This window comes from Rhinoderma darwinii, chromosome 11, assembly GCF_050947455.1.
Source record: "Rhinoderma darwinii isolate aRhiDar2 chromosome 11, aRhiDar2.hap1, whole genome shotgun sequence".
In the NCBI taxonomy this organism is placed as follows: Eukaryota; Metazoa; Chordata; class Amphibia; order Anura; family Rhinodermatidae; genus Rhinoderma; species Rhinoderma darwinii.
In genome coordinates this window covers 96,844,993-96,860,610 of record NC_134697.1, presented here as the reverse complement: position 1 = coordinate 96,860,610, position 15,618 = coordinate 96,844,993, and the positions used below count along the sequence as shown (strand labels likewise).

General features: G+C 48.4%; 1 protein-coding gene across 1 annotated transcript; it reads left to right on the top strand.

Annotated features, from left to right (window-relative positions):
- The first annotated feature begins 6,972 nt into the window (after positions 1-6,972).
- LOC142663431 (uncharacterized) lies at positions 6,973-14,984 on the top strand. The gene is made up of 5 exons (XM_075842073.1): positions 6,973-7,049; positions 9,737-9,866; positions 9,961-10,131; positions 13,578-13,761; positions 13,847-14,984. Exons 2-5 carry the CDS (start codon positions 9,789-9,791, stop codon positions 14,962-14,964), a joined length of 1,551 nt encoding a protein of 516 aa, XP_075698188.1. The 5' UTR covers positions 6,973-7,049; positions 9,737-9,788; the 3' UTR covers positions 14,965-14,984.
- The last annotated feature ends 634 nt before the right edge of the window (positions 14,985-15,618 follow it).

Here is a 15,618-nt window from a genome sequence, read left to right as displayed (position 1 = left end):
TTTCTGGAAACCGGACAAAGCATTTTGATTCCGGCACAACCCGTCGCCTGCAGTTCCCTGGATAATCCACATATCAAAGACCCAATCTACCCACCACCAGGTGAGCAAATCACTACAACACCATCCACTCCACATGGTTTGTGGGTAATGACTTATCTTTGCGCCATTTTTTCAGCACCACTTCAAGTGAATAGCGGCCGAGCTGCTGAACAGTCGCTATGCAGTGCACGGCGCCATCTGCTTCTGGCTCCGACTACTGCAGGCCCTTCAAAACATCCGGCACCTGGAGGCAGCCGCAGCAGCTGACCAGTTCGGTGTCCGGGTGTCAGACCCGCACCGGTCATATACTGATGACCTATCCGGTGGAGTCTCAATATAAATCAATCAAGTAGAAAAATAAATGAGACAATCAAATTACAAAGATGTGATTTTTATTTTTAGAGGCGATTTTGACGCAGCGATTATAAAACAAGAACAATTTTATTATATTACATGGAAAGAAAGCGAAAAAAACAGGAGGCGCGATGATCATTTTAGGCTCAACTCCGAGCAGTAATTTTCATGTAAAGTGCATATAGCTCCCCTCCCCCATCACCTTCAGTTATTGATCGTTCTTCTCCGCGCTGTACAGTGGTTTATATTTCCTATTCTTACTGAAGATATTGTAGAAATATTATACAGGAGAACGGTGTCAGTGACATCTAGAGAAGACGAGTCGTTCATCACTGGATCACTTCTAAACCAACTTTCTGCTGCGCTGGTTGGAGCCGGGTCACTACAGATGAAAACTAAACTGTGCTGAGATGTGTCATTTCACAGTTTTCTGCTTCAGTGATTTTCGATATTGTCCACAGGTTCTCAATGGTATTGAGATCTGGGGAATTTCCTTTCCATGGACCCAAAATGTCAATTTTTGTTCACAGACCCACTTAGGTATCACTTATGCCATGGTGCATCATGCTGGAAAAAGCATTGTTCAACACCAAATTGCTCCTGGACGGTTGGGAGAAGTTGCTCCTGGATGGTTGGGAGAAGTTGCTCCTGGACGGTTGGGAGAAGTTGCTCCTGGACGGTTGGGAGAAGTTGCTCTTGGAGGATATTTAGATCCTACTCTTTATTCACGGAAATGTTCTTAGGTAAAATTGTGAGTCTACTCCCTTGGATGAAAAGCAACCCCACACATGAATGGACTCGGGAAGTTTTACTGTTGGAATGACACAGGACTCATGGTAGCCCTCATCCTTTTCTTGTCCGGACAATCATTCTTCCAGATATCCCAAACAGTCCGAACAAACTTCATCAGAAAAAATAACTTTATCCCAGTCCTCTGCAGTCCAATCCTTGTACTTTCTGCAGAATGTCAGTCTTGATGTTTTTCTTGGAGAGAAGTGGCTTCTTTGCTTCCCTTCTTGACACCAGGCCAACCTTCAAAAGCCTTCACCTCACTGTGCGGTTAGATGCACTGACACCTGCCTGCTGCCATTCCTGAGCACGCTCTGCGCTGGTGTTGAGCCGATCCCGTAGCTGAATCCTCTTTAGGAGAAGGTCCCGGCCCTTGCTGGACTTTCTTGGGCACCCTGAAGCTTCTTCACTGCAATCGAAACTCTCTCCTTGAAGTTCTCGATGATCCGATAAATGATTGATTTACGGGCAATCTCACAAGCAGCAATATTCTTGCCTGTAAAGCCCTTTTGACAACACGTGTTTCCTTGGAGGTAACCATGGTTAACAGAAGAAGACAATGATTTCAATCACCATCCCCCTTTTAAAACAACGAGTCTGCGCTCATAATTCAATCAGCATGACAGACTGATAACAAGCCGCACACGTGCCACTCACACATAGAACACATGCCGCACACGTGCCACTCACACATAGAACACATGCCGCACATGTACCACTCACACATAGAACACATGCCGCACATGTGCCACTCACACATAGAACACATGCCGCATATGTACCACTCACACATAGAACTCATGCCGCACATGTGCCACTCACACATAGAACACATGCCACACATGTGCCACTGAAACCTAGGACATTAACATACAATGGGATTTATCTTGCCAGAGCGTGGTGCAACATGTAGCATTATTTTTCCCATCAAATCAGACCGAAACCGCGACAAACACTCTGACGCAGATGAGAACAGAACTTCCCTGGCGCTACTGGGGGTGCTGGTTTACTGTTAACCGTAATAAAGAGAGTGGCACTGCTGAGCGGCTGCTGTATTACAGGTCCAGTGACTGCTTACAGCTCTTATCAAAGATGTCTGAGAAATATACGGATGCGACTCCACTCCCATGGACCAAACAGTGGAATAACCAATGCTGGGCTGATGCGCAGACTCTTCCCTTCTGGGCACGGCTTCCTCTTTGCCACTTTATTGCTGCTCAGTTATATAAAGCAGGGGTCTCAAGCACGCGGCATGAGGGGTGTGTATGATGTGGGGTGGTGTGTGAGGGGTATGTATGATGTGGGGGTGATATGAAGGGTGTGTATGATGTGCAGGTGGTGTGTATGAGGGGTATTTATGATGTGGAGGTGGTATGAGGGGTATGTATGATGTGGGGGTGATATGAGGGATATGTATGATGTGTAGGTGGTGTGTATGAGGGGTATGTAAGATGTGGGGGTGTGTATGATGTGAGGGTTGTATGAGGGGTGTGTATGATGCGGGGGTGGAATGAGGGTTGTGTATGATGTCGGGTGGTGTGTATGATGTGAGGGTGGTATGAGAAGTGTGTATGATGTGGGGGTGGTGTGTATGAGGGGTATGTACGATGTGGAGGTGGTGTGTATGAGGGGTATGTATGATGTGGCGGTGGTATGAGGGGTATGTATGATGTACGGGTGGTATGAGGGGTGTGTATGATGCAGAGTTGTTGTGTATGATGTGGCGGTGGTATGAGGGGTATGTATGATGTGGGGGGTGGTATGAGGGGTATGTATGATGTGGGGGTGGTATGAGGGGTGTGTACGATGTGGAGGTGGTGTGTATGAGGGGTATGTATGATGTGGCGGTGGTATGAGGGGTATGTATGATGTAGGGGTGGTATGAGGGGTGTGTATGATGCAGAGGTGTTGTGTATGATGTGGCGGTGGTATGAGGGGTATGTATGATGTGGGGGGTGGTATGAGGAGTATGTATGATGTGGGGGTGGTATGAGGGGTGTGTATGATGTGGAGGTGGTGTGTATGAGGGGTATGATGTGGTGGTATGAGGGGTATGTATGATGTGGGGGGTGGTATGAGGGGTATGTATGATGTGGGGGTGGTATGAGGGGTGTGTATGATGTGGAGGTGGTGTGTATGAGGGGTATGATGTGGTGGTATGAGGGGTATGTATGATATGGGGGTGGTGTGTATGAGGGGTATGTATGATGTGGGAGTGTTATGAGGGGTGCGTATGATGTGGAGGGGGTGTGTATGAGGGGTATGTTTGATGTGGGGGTGTATGTATGATGTGGGGTGGTATGTATGATGCGCATGAGGGGTATGTATGATGTGGGGGTGGTATGAGGGGTATGTATGATGTGGGGGTGTTATGAGGGGTATGATGTGGCGGTGGTATGAGGGGTATGTATGATGTGGGGGTGGTGTGTATGAGGGGTATGTATGATGTGGGGTGGAATGAGGGTATGTATGATGTGGGGGTGGTGTGTATGAGGGGTATGTATGATGGGGTATGTATGAAGTTGGGGGTATGTATGATGTGGGGGTGTTATGAGGGGTATGTATGATGTGGGGTGGTATGTATGTGCATGAGGGGTATGTATGATGTGGGGGGTGGTATGAGGGGTATGTATGATATGAGGGATGTGTATGATGTGCAGGTGGTGTGTATGAGGGTGTGTATGATGTGGGGGTGTTATGAGGGGTATGTATGATGTGGGGGTGGTGTGTATGAGGGATATGTATGATGTGGGGGTGTTATGAGGGGTATGTATGAAGTGGGGTGGTATGTATGATGTGCAGGTGGTGTGTATGAGGGGTATGTATGATGTGGGGGTGTTATGAAGGGTATGTATGATGTGGAGGTGTTATGAGGGGTATGTATGATGTGCAGGTAGTGTGTATGAGGGGTATGTATGATGTGGGGGTGTTATGTGGGATATGTATGATGTGCAGGTGGTGTGTATGAGGGGTATGTATGATATGGGGTGGTGTGTATGATATGGGGTGGTGTGTATGATGTGAGGGTGGTATGAGGGGTGTGTATGATGTAAGGGTGGTATGATGTGGGGTGGTGTGTATGATGTGAGGGTGGTATGAGGGGTATGTATGATGTGGAGGTGGTATGAGGGGTATGTATGATGTGGGGTGGTGTGTATTATGTGGAGGTGGTATGTATGATGTGGCGGTGGTATGAGGGGTATGTATGATGTGGAGGTGGTATGAGGGGTATGTATGATGTGGGGTGGTGTGTATTATGTGGAGGTGGTGTGTATGATGTTGGGTGGTGTGTATGATGTGGAAGTGGTGTGTATATGATGTGGGGGTGGTATGAGGGGTGTGTATGATGTGGCGGTGGTATGAGGGGTATGTATGATGTGGGGGTGGTATGAGGGGTATGTATGATGTGGAGGTGGTATGGGGGTATGTATGATGTGGGGTGGTATGAATGACTTGGCGGTGGTATTAGGGGTATGTATGATGTGGAGGTGGTATGAGGGGTATGTATGATGAGGAGGTGGTATGAGGGGTATGTATGATGTGGAGGTGGTATGGGGGTATGTATGATGTGGGGTGGTATGAGGAGTATGTATGACTTGGCGGTGGTATGAGGGGTATGTATGATGTGGGGTGGTGTGTATGATGTGGAGGTGGTATGAGGGGTATGTATGATGTGGGGTATGTATGACTTGGCGGTGGTATGAGGGGTATGCATGATGTGGGGTGGTATGAATGATGTGGCGTGGTATGAGGGGTATGTATGATGTGGGGTGGTATGAGGGGTATGTATGATATGGGGTGGTATGAGGGGTGTGTATTATGTGGTGGTGGTATGAGGGGTATGTATGGTGTGGGGTGGTATGAGGGGTGTGAGTGAAGGGTATGTATGATGTGGAGGTGGTATGAGGGGTATGTATGATGTGGAGGTGGTATGGGGGTATGTATGATGTGGGGTGGTATGAGGAGTATGTATGACTTGGCGGTGGTATGAGGGGTATGTATGATGTGGGGTGGTGTGTATGATGTGGAGGTGGTATGAGGGGTATGTATGATGTGGGGTATGTATGACTTGGCGGTGGTATGAGGGGTATGCATGATGTGGGGTGGTATGAATGATGTGGCGTGGTATGAGGGGTATGTATGATGTGGGGTGGTATGAGGGGTATGTATGATATGGGGTGGTATGAGGGGTGTGTATTATGTGGTGGTGGTATGAGGGGTATGTATGGTGTGGGGTGGTATGAGGGGTGTGAGTGAAGGGTATGTATGATGTGGCGGTGGTGTGTATGAGGGGTGTGTATGAGGGGTGTGTATGATGTGGCGGTGGTATGATGGGTGTGTATGATGTGGCAGTGGTATGAGGGGTATGTACTATGTGGCGGTGGTGTGTATGAGGGGTATGTATGATGTGGGGTGGTGTGTATGATGTGGCGGTTGTATGAGGGGTGTGTATGATGTGAGGTGGTATGAGGGGTATGTATGATGTGGGGTGGTATGAGGGGTGTGTATTATGTGGTGGTGGTATGAGGGGTATGTATGATGTGGGTGGTATGAGGGGTATGTATGATGTGGGGGTGGTGTGTATGAGGGGTGTGTATTATGTGGTGGTGGTATGAGGGGTGTGTATGATGTGGCGGTGGTGTGTATGAGGGGTATGTATGATGTGGGGTGGTATGAGGGGTATGTATGATATGGGGTGGTATGAGGGGTGTGTATTATGTGGTGGTGGTATGAGGGGTATGTATGGTGTGGGGTGGTATGAGGGGTGTGAGTGAAGGGTATGTATGATGTGGCGGTGGTGTGTATGAGGGGTGTGTATAGTGTGGGGTGGTGTGTATGAGGGGTGTGTATGATGTGGCGGTGGTATGAGGGGTGTGTATGATGTGGCAGTGGTATGAGGGGTATGTACTATGTGGCGGTGGTGTGTATGAGGGGTATGTATGATGTGGGGTGGTGTGTATGATGTGGCGGTTGTATGAGGGGTGTGTATGATGTGAGGTGGTATGAGGGGTATGTATGATGTGGGGTGGTATGAGGGGTGTGTATTATGTGGTGGTGGTGGTGGTATGAGGGGTATGTATGATGTGGGTGGTATGAGGGGTATGTATGATGTGGGGGTGGTGTGTATGAGGGGTGTGTATTATGTGGTGGTGGTATGAGGGGTGTGTATGATGTGGCGGTGGTGTGTATGAGGGGTGTGTATGATGTGGCGGTGGTGTGTATGAGGGGCGTGTATGATGTGGGGTGGTATGAGGGTATGATGTAGTGGTGGTGTGTATGATATGGCAGTGGTATGAGGGGTATGTATGATGTGGCGGTGGTGTGTATGATGTGGCGGTGGTGTGTATGAGGGGCGTGTATGATGTGGGGTGGTATGAGGGTATGATGTAGAGGTGGTGTGTATGATATGGCAGTGGTATGAGGGGTATGTATGATGTGGCGGTGGTGTGTATGAGGGGTGTGTTTGATGTGGCGGTGGTATGAGGGGTGTGTATCATGTGGGGGTGGTGTGTGTAGGGTATATACCTATGGATATGTGTGACTGTCCCTAATTTGGCTCTTGCAGCTTTATAATACTGTGCTGCTGTGCAATCTACTGCTCCCTGTTATCCGCCACTTGCAGCAGGTTGGTTGAGCAGGAACGTGTTGTAAATAAAACGGAGGAGGGGACAATGTGCTGCTACCTGGTAAACAAAGTGTTAAAGGCCTGATGTAACTATAACTCCTCCTGGAGGGGCGGACTACAACCCCTGTGACTACTGAGGTCATGTGACCACATTCACAATATTAATCTCCCAGGATGCTGTGCACAGCAGTTACTTCCTGCATGATGTATATGTGAGGAGGGGGCTGCGTCTTCCTGGAAGGTAATAACATTATAATTACATGCTGTGTATTCTATGCCGGTGATATCATGTATCCTGTATGACTTATGTATATTTTACTATATATATATATATATATATATACACACATACACATATACAGCTGAATATTAGGCCATGTGCACGTTGCCAGAGGATGAGTCCCTTCCCCAACTTTAAATGCATAAAAAATCATAGGACAAAGGAGCGACACCGGGACTTCAGTGCAGATGATACGCGGTGGTTTTATTCACCTCAAGTGAGCGGCGTTTCGGTTCACTACGGAGCCTTGAGAAGTGTTTTGTGGTGAACCGAAACGTCGCACACTTGAGGTGAATAAAACAACCGCGTATCATCTGTACTGAAGTCCTGGTGCCGTTCCTTTGGCCCATGCCACCTCAGCTTTTTGAAGAAGGTTCACATCAGCTGTATTATGTTCTGCAGCAGCTGGGGCACAGCATACGAACTGCAGCTCCTGAAGAACCTTCTTGTATTTGTTTTTATTTATTTTTTAAATGGAGGTAGCACTTCTTCCTGGCACATGTCCCGTGCTCTGTGATGTGACTAGTGGTGAGAGCCGCCTGTAGATCCCATGCACTGTGATGTGACTAGTGGTGAGAGCCGCCTGTAGATCCCATGCACTGTGATGTGACTAGTGGTGAGAGCCGCCTGTAGATCCCGTGCACTGTGACGTGACTAGTGGCGAGAGCCGCCTGTAGATCCCATGCTCTGTGACGTGACTGGTGGTGAGAGCCGCCTGTAGATCCCGTGCACTGTGACGTGACTAGTGGTGAGAGCCGCCTGTAGATCCCATGCTCGGTGACGTGACTAGTGGTGAGAGCCGCCTGTAGATCCCATGCTCGGTGACGTGACTAGTGGTGAGAGCCGCCTGTAGATCCCGTGCACTGTGACGTGACTAGTGGTGAGAGCCGCCTGTAGATCCCATGCTCGGTGACGTGACTAGTGGTGAGAGCTGCCTGTAGATCCCATGCTCGGTGACGTGACTAGTGGTGAGAGCCGCCTGTAGATCCCATGCTCGGTGACGAGACTAGTGGTGAGATCCGCCTGTAGATCCCATGCTCGTGACGTGACTAGTGGTGAGAGCCGCCTGTAGTTCCCATGCACGGTGACATGACTAGTGGTGAGAGCTGCCTGTAGATCCCGTGCTCTGTGACGTGACTAGTAGTGAGAGCCGCCTGTAGATCCCGTGCTCTGTGACGTGACTAGTGGTGAGAGCCGCCTGTAGATCCCGTGCTCTGTCATGTGACTAGTGGTGAGAGCCGCCTGTAGATCCCGTGCTCTGTGACATGACTAGTGGTGAGAGCCGCCTGTAGATCCCATGCTCTGTGACATGACTGGTGGTGAGAGCCGCCTGTAGATCCCATGATGACATTTTGGGGTTCTTCGAGAATTCTTTCAGCATCTCCTGTCCTGCTCGGGTTGAGCTTGCTGGGACGGCATGGCCTGGGTAGATGGTTGAAATCTTCCATAATTGTAGATGATCTTCCAGACACTGGAATGATTCTTAACCAATTGTTTGGCGACCCGTTGAATCCCTCAAAGGCGTCTATAACCTTCCTTCTGAATCCCTCAAAGACTTCTTATGATATAGGCGCACGTTCACACCACTCATCTCAACACATAAACCAAAACAATGTTTAAGAAGATGAGCTCCACCCAGATCCTCTTTAGCCCCTTCAGACATTTGACGTAGGGTTACGTCAGAGCCGACAACGGTAAATATGGTGCTAAACCTGCTCAATACTCCCTTGTGTCGGCTCCGTTACAGCCGACCCCTCACTACAATGAGCGGAATCTGAGATTTCGCAGATCCCAACCGCTTAACTACTTAGATGCCACAGTGAACCGCAACCATTGCATCTAAGCAATTGGAAAGAGGGGGCGGCTCACTCTACTGGTACCCGCATTGCTAAAGCGGGGTGCCCATAGCTGTCATGGCAGCCTGGGAGCTTAATTAGGAGCCTGTCAAAATCACGATATTCTGCAATACATTAGTATTGCAGGATATCGTACAAGCGATCCAACGATTAAAGTAGTTAACTTCTTTTTATTTATATATATATATATATATATATATATATATATATTAAAAGTTCAAAAAAACTTTCCTTTTCTCATGTTTCCCCCTAAAATAATGTAAAAAATAAACATAATTGGTATCGCAGAGTCGCCTCTTCAACCACAAAAAAATGGAAGAAAAAGTGATAAAAAAACGCATGTACCCCAAAATGATACAAACGACAGCTTGCCCCGCAAAAAAATAGAAACCGAAAATTAAAAATCTGGCTCTGAGAATTAGATTTTTTTTATTCTTTGTAAAAGTAGCAAAACCAATATAAAACCATATAAATTTAGCATCGCCATAATCCTATTGACCCGCCGAATAAAGCTAAAGCAAGCCCTCATATCACTATGTCGACTGGAAAATAAAAGTTTTATCTTTTGGAAGGTGGGGAGGAAAAAACGAAAATGAATATCAGAGACATTGCTTTGGGGGGGGAAGGGGTTCAGGGTATATTTACACGAGTCGGAGAACATGTGACTGTCGGTAGGATCCATAGCTGTAAAACGTGACCACATTTCTATTAGTAAGAATAAAACCTAGACAGAGCCGAGATCAACCAAATATGTGTCTGACGCCATGTACTCCACCATCCTTCTCCTTACAGATTTCCCATCTACAGTATACGTATATTCTCCACCAACAAGAAGTCACCGAACATGGGAAAAAACCGGCATAATCTAGCTCAGCAGGTCCTAAACCTCACCCTGGAGATCGTGGTCCTGCTGACCGGAGAGGTGGGGAATTTTGGGAATGATGTCACACGGTCCTCTGGCGGGTGTCACTCTCTGTTCCCCTATAATATTTATTATTCTTTTTTGTGTTCTGTAGGATTATGTTGTCGTGAAGAAGTCAAGAGGGAGAGGCACAAATGTCGTGGACGGAACTAGGGGGGAAGTGACGGATGTTCACATATCTTCTCCTCCATCCCTGGCACATGAGCCGCACAAGAAGAAGATCCTAGAACTCAATCACAAGATGGTTGAGCTGCTGACAGGAGAGGTGAGCGCTGCTGGGACATTATCACTTGGTAGTCCAAGGGTCACATCGGCAAATTGTACCACTCCTAAGGGCCGCGATAATACTTAAGGGAGTATTTCCTCCGGAGACCTTTATAGCATATAGACGGAGTATGACAAAAATGTACGGCAGGTTGGGATTCAACTTTTCGGATTTCCACCTGTCGGAAGAACACCGAAATAGCTTAGCATTTAAAGTCTAACTAAACTTTTATAAACTTGCGTGTTGTCATGACTAGTGGTGAGAGCCGCCTGTAGATCCCGTGCTCTGTGACATGACTAGTGGTGAGAGCCGCCTGTAGATCCCGTGCTCTGTGACACGACTGGTGGTGAGAGCCGCCTGTAGATCCCGTGCTCTGTGACACGACTGGTGGTGAGAGCCGCCTGTAGATCCCGTGCTCTGTGACACGACTGGTGGTGAGAGCCGCCTGTAGATCTCGTGCTCTGTGACGTGACTGGTGGTGAGAGCCGCCTGTAGATCCCGTGCTCTGTGACGTGACTAGTGGTGAGAGCCGCCTGTAGATCCCGGGGACTGTGACGTGACTAGTGGTGAGAGCCGCCTGTAGATCCCGTGCTCTGTGACACGACTAGTGGTGAGAGCCGCCTGTAGATCCCGTGCTCTGTGACACGACTAGTGGTGAGAGCCGCCTGTAGATCCCGTGCTCTGTGACACGACTGGTGGTGAGAGCCGCCTTTAGATCCCGTGCTCTGTGACACGACTGGTGGGGAGAGCCGCCTGTAGATCCCGTGCTCTGTGACGCGACTGGTGGTGAGAGCCGCCTGTAGATCCCGTGCTCTGTGACGTGACTGGTGGTGAGAGCCGCCTGTAGATCCCGTGCTCTGTGACGTGACTGGTGGCGAGAGCCGCCTGTAGATCCCGTGCTCTGTGACGTGACTAGTGGCGAGAGCTGCCTGTAGATCTCGTGCTCTGTGACGTGACTGGTGGTGAGAGCCGCCTGTAGATCCCGTGCTCTGTGACATGACTAGTGGTGAGAGCCGCCTGTAGATCCCGTGCTCTGTGACACGACTGGTGGTGAGAGCCGCCTGTAGATCCCGTGCTCTGTGACACGACTGGTGGTGAGAGCCGCCTGTAGATCCCGTGCTCTGTGACACGACTGGTGGTGAGAGCCGCCTGTAGATCTCGTGCTCTGTGACGTGACTGGTGGTGAGAGCCGCCTGTAGATCCCGTGCTCTGTGACGTGACTAGTGGTGAGAGCCGCCTGTAGATCCCGGGGACTGTGACGTGACTAGTGGTGAGAGCCGCCTGTAGATCCCGTGCTCTGTGACACGACTAGTGGTGAGAGCCGCCTGTAGATCCCGTGCTCTGTGACACGACTAGTGGTGAGAGCCGCCTGTAGATCCCGTGCTCTGTGACACGACTGGTGGTGAGAGCCGCCTTTAGATCCCGTGCTCTGTGACACGACTGGTGGGGAGAGCCGCCTGTAGATCCCGTGCTCTGTGACGCGACTGGTGGTGAGAGCCGCCTGTAGATCCCGTGCTCTGTGACGTGACTGGTGGTGAGAGCCGCCTGTAGATCCCGTGCTCTGTGACGTGACTGGTGGCGAGAGCCGCCTGTAGATCCCGTGCTCTGTGACGTGACTAGTGGCGAGAGCTGCCTGTAGATCTCGTGCTCTGTGACGTGACTGGTGGTGAGAGCCGCCTGTAGATCCCGTGCTCTGTGACATGACTGGTGGTGAGAGCCGCCTGTAGATCCCGTGCTCTGTGATGTGACTAGTGGCGAGAGCCGCCTGTAGATTCCGTGCTCTGTCACGTGACTAGTGGCGAGAGCTGCCTGTAGATCCCGTGCTCTGTCACGTGACTAGTGGTGAGAGCCGCCTGTAGATCCCGTGCTCTGTCACGTGACTAGTGGTGAGAGCTGCCTGTAGATCCCGTGCAGATCAGAAGATTTGATCGGTGGGGGTCCGGGCACTGAGACCCCTCCGATTCTGAAGACTAAGTAGCAGGAGCTCTAAGACTAGCACTGTGCCGCTACGTTTCTGATTTGCTTTCCTCGGAGCGGTGTACATTCTCATATACTTTCTATTGAGCTGGTACACTGCACCGAAGAAAGCAAATCAGAAGCGATGTGCTCACCCGAGCGCTTCTGCCACCTGATTTTAGCGATCTCGGACCCCCACCGATCAAAGCTTCTGACATGTCAAAAGTTTAGCTACCTTTGAACAACTCCCATAAACCACAATGGAGAGCAGCATGCGTGGGAATTTCTCTACGTTGTCTCCTCCTCTCGGGAGTGCCGAACAGGAGATTGTAGGACGCCCAATATATCGGGAGAGATGAGACCCCTGCTTATCAGATATTGATGGCATATCCGATGAATATAGTTGAGTTGATTCAGGGAGAGGAAAGGGGAAGAGGATGTGGTCTGTGAGAAAATTAATAATTAACTTTTATTGTATTTGCATTAAAAAACAAACAAATGGTTAAGAGGTCCAGTGGTGCATAATGGTATGTGTGAGTGACCCCTCAATTCACATACCCTTGGCCATGAATTAAATGATGAGGTGGTATATAATGTTGCTGTCCGTATGTTCTGTTAGTAGTACTGGATGATTATACTACAACTGCCACAGATTGCATAAAATGTATGAGACTGTTAAATTAGAAGTTCTGCCGACCACTATGTCATAATTGAGACTGACTGTATAGCCTAGAATAAAGTGTTAACTGTTACACTATATGGCAATAAGTGCAGCTGGGCCGGTGATGATGTGCCCTGTATTGGGAAGAGGTTCTCCCCTGCGTTAGTGTTGGTATGACGGTGTGAACAGTAACTGAACCGCACCCTCACGTTGGTGTCCCTGTGGATCAGAGCAGCAGCGTGGGGAACGGCCGTGTATGACAGTAAGAACGCTCTCAGCTGTCAGCTGAGAGGCAAAGTGAGGACGGCCGTGAGCAATAATGGCCGTGCTCAGCTATAAGCCGAGAAGCAGTGTCACAAAGATCGCCTGCAAATTGCCTGGTGGCAAAGTATGCCATGAATATACCGATGAATATACCCTTTTAGGCATTCCAAGGGCCCCAAGAAGAGAATAGTCGTAGTGCCAGCCACAGTGACCCACCATTAGTGCCAGCCACGCTATACAGCATTAGTACTTACCTGTCCTTGCTCCAACGCTGACCCTCGGACTCTGCCTTTTTTTCTATGACATGGAAGATACATGTGAGCAGCCAAACAGGTCTTACATGTACCTTCCAAGTCCTGCACTGACACCTGCGACCAATGGAGGGAAGAGAGAGCGGAGATACCGTCTAATGACGACACAGTTCTCTTCATCAGTAGGCTGTCTATTGATAGTCGCGTCTTTCTGAACCTGATGGTTGGGGGCCACATAAAATGGTATTGAGGGCCACCGGTTGTGCACCCCTGGTCCAATTTGTCTGGATGATGACTGTATCATTGTGTGTCAGGTGCCTATAAGATGTCAGGATGTCGCCATCTATTTCTCCATGGAGGAGTGGGAGTATATAGAAGGACACAAGGATATCTACAAGGACGTCCTGATGGAGGACTACCGGGACCGCACACCTCCGGGTAAGAGGGATCTGTACAAGGACGTCGTGATGGAGGACCACTGGCCCCTCACATCACCAGGTACGAGACTTAATAATGACCCCAAAATATAAATCGAGATACTCAGGGTTTTAAATATTTAACTATCCGCAATTTATTCCACCAGGTTTACCTAAAGATGGCACAACGGAAAATCCACCTATGCGGTTAAAGGAGGAACGATATGGGGAAAATTTAACAAACGCTGATGTTTATACCCCTACAGATCATAAACCACAAAATCCTCCTACTCTGATCAAGGAAGAACCAGTCTCATGTCATATGGTAGACCCCGACAATTACATACCCACAGACGACACACAGCAATATCTATGTACTCCTATTAACGAGGAACCAGTCTCATGTGATGGAGGAACCCTTACAGATCCTACAAAACAATATCTATTCATTCATATTAAGGAGGAACTACCCTCCTGTAATGGTGGAACCAGCACAGAACCAAACATTTACACCGCCACAGATCTTCATACATGCCAATACCCATCTACTTATATGAAGGAGGAACAAAGCTCCTGTGATGGAGGACATCTCGAAGAACCCAAATATACATCTCTGGATCATACACAACAATATCAACAGAAGGAGGCACCAGGGTTAGAAGACGGAGGAACCCTCACCGAGTTCAACGTTTATACAATCAAAGAACATGCTCCACAATATACATCTCCTCATGTTGAGGAACCATCGTCCTGTGGTGAAGGCAGCGTCGTGTGCAATTCTCAACAATATCCGTCAGCTCATGTTAAGAAGGGTACGAATCTTCCAGAGACACAAGGCAGAGCCCATGAGAGCATCAGTATACAGTTTTCTTGTTCTGAATGCAGGATATGTTTTTTGTCCATGACAGAGTTGGTGTCACATCAAGGAATTCATATAGCCGAAAAACTACTTCATAGTGGGACCCATGTCTTTACCACCGCAATTGTGCATCCTCCCCAAGTACCTCCGGTGAAATATAAACGCTTAGCTTGTTCCAAGTGTGAGAGAACTTTTTCCACCAGATCGTCCCTTGTGGGACACATGAAGACTCATTGGCATAAAGTCAATCACCTACAGAATGAAACCTATAAATGTGATCAATGTGGGAAGTGTTTCCCAAGTAAATCCCTACTTAACTTGCATTCGAGGCTCCACACAGGAGATAGACCTTACGTCTGTAGCACATGCGGAGAACGTTTCATGAGGAATAGTGATCTTGGAAAACATCAAAGAAAACATAGATGAGGAGCAAGAACTAGGCCTTCAAGTTGTCCTCCGAACCAGAGGAGAGAGAGAGAGAAAGTACTTAGTAAATATTTTTTTTTACAGGAATGGACCTAAAATAAGGACTGGTTGGAAAGATGTCCTCCAACTGATTCCCAAGACCTCGACTGGTGGTCCCTTCTTTTATTTTTTTCTTGTTTCAGGAATTAGTCAAGAAGTTCTTGGCTTTACCACTTGCTATGCAGGAAGTTTTTTGGATATTCCAAGTCAAAGTGTTCTTATACATCAATATAAGATGTGGTGGAAAGAACGATTGGGTCGGGGAGAACAAAATACTTTGTTGGTTTAGAAACTATTTGATCTTAGAATTGGGGCTCTCGCACATGGCCCTATTACGGATCAATGTTGCCTCATAGACTTCTCTATGGCCCATACTGTGCCGCTGTGTGCCATTGGTTTTATATATACATGGTCTGTGAGCCCGTAGGTTTATAGAATTCGAGACAATTATTGAGAGGTAATCCTATCGGAGAACCGTAAGAAACATTATTGTCCTGTCATGGGATCTGCTCCTGTTTTTGGAAGAAAGGATAAGGGTATGTTCACACGGCTTATTTATGGCCGTTTTTGAGAAACGGCCGCGTAAAAAAACTGCAGCGAAAAAGAAGTGTATGT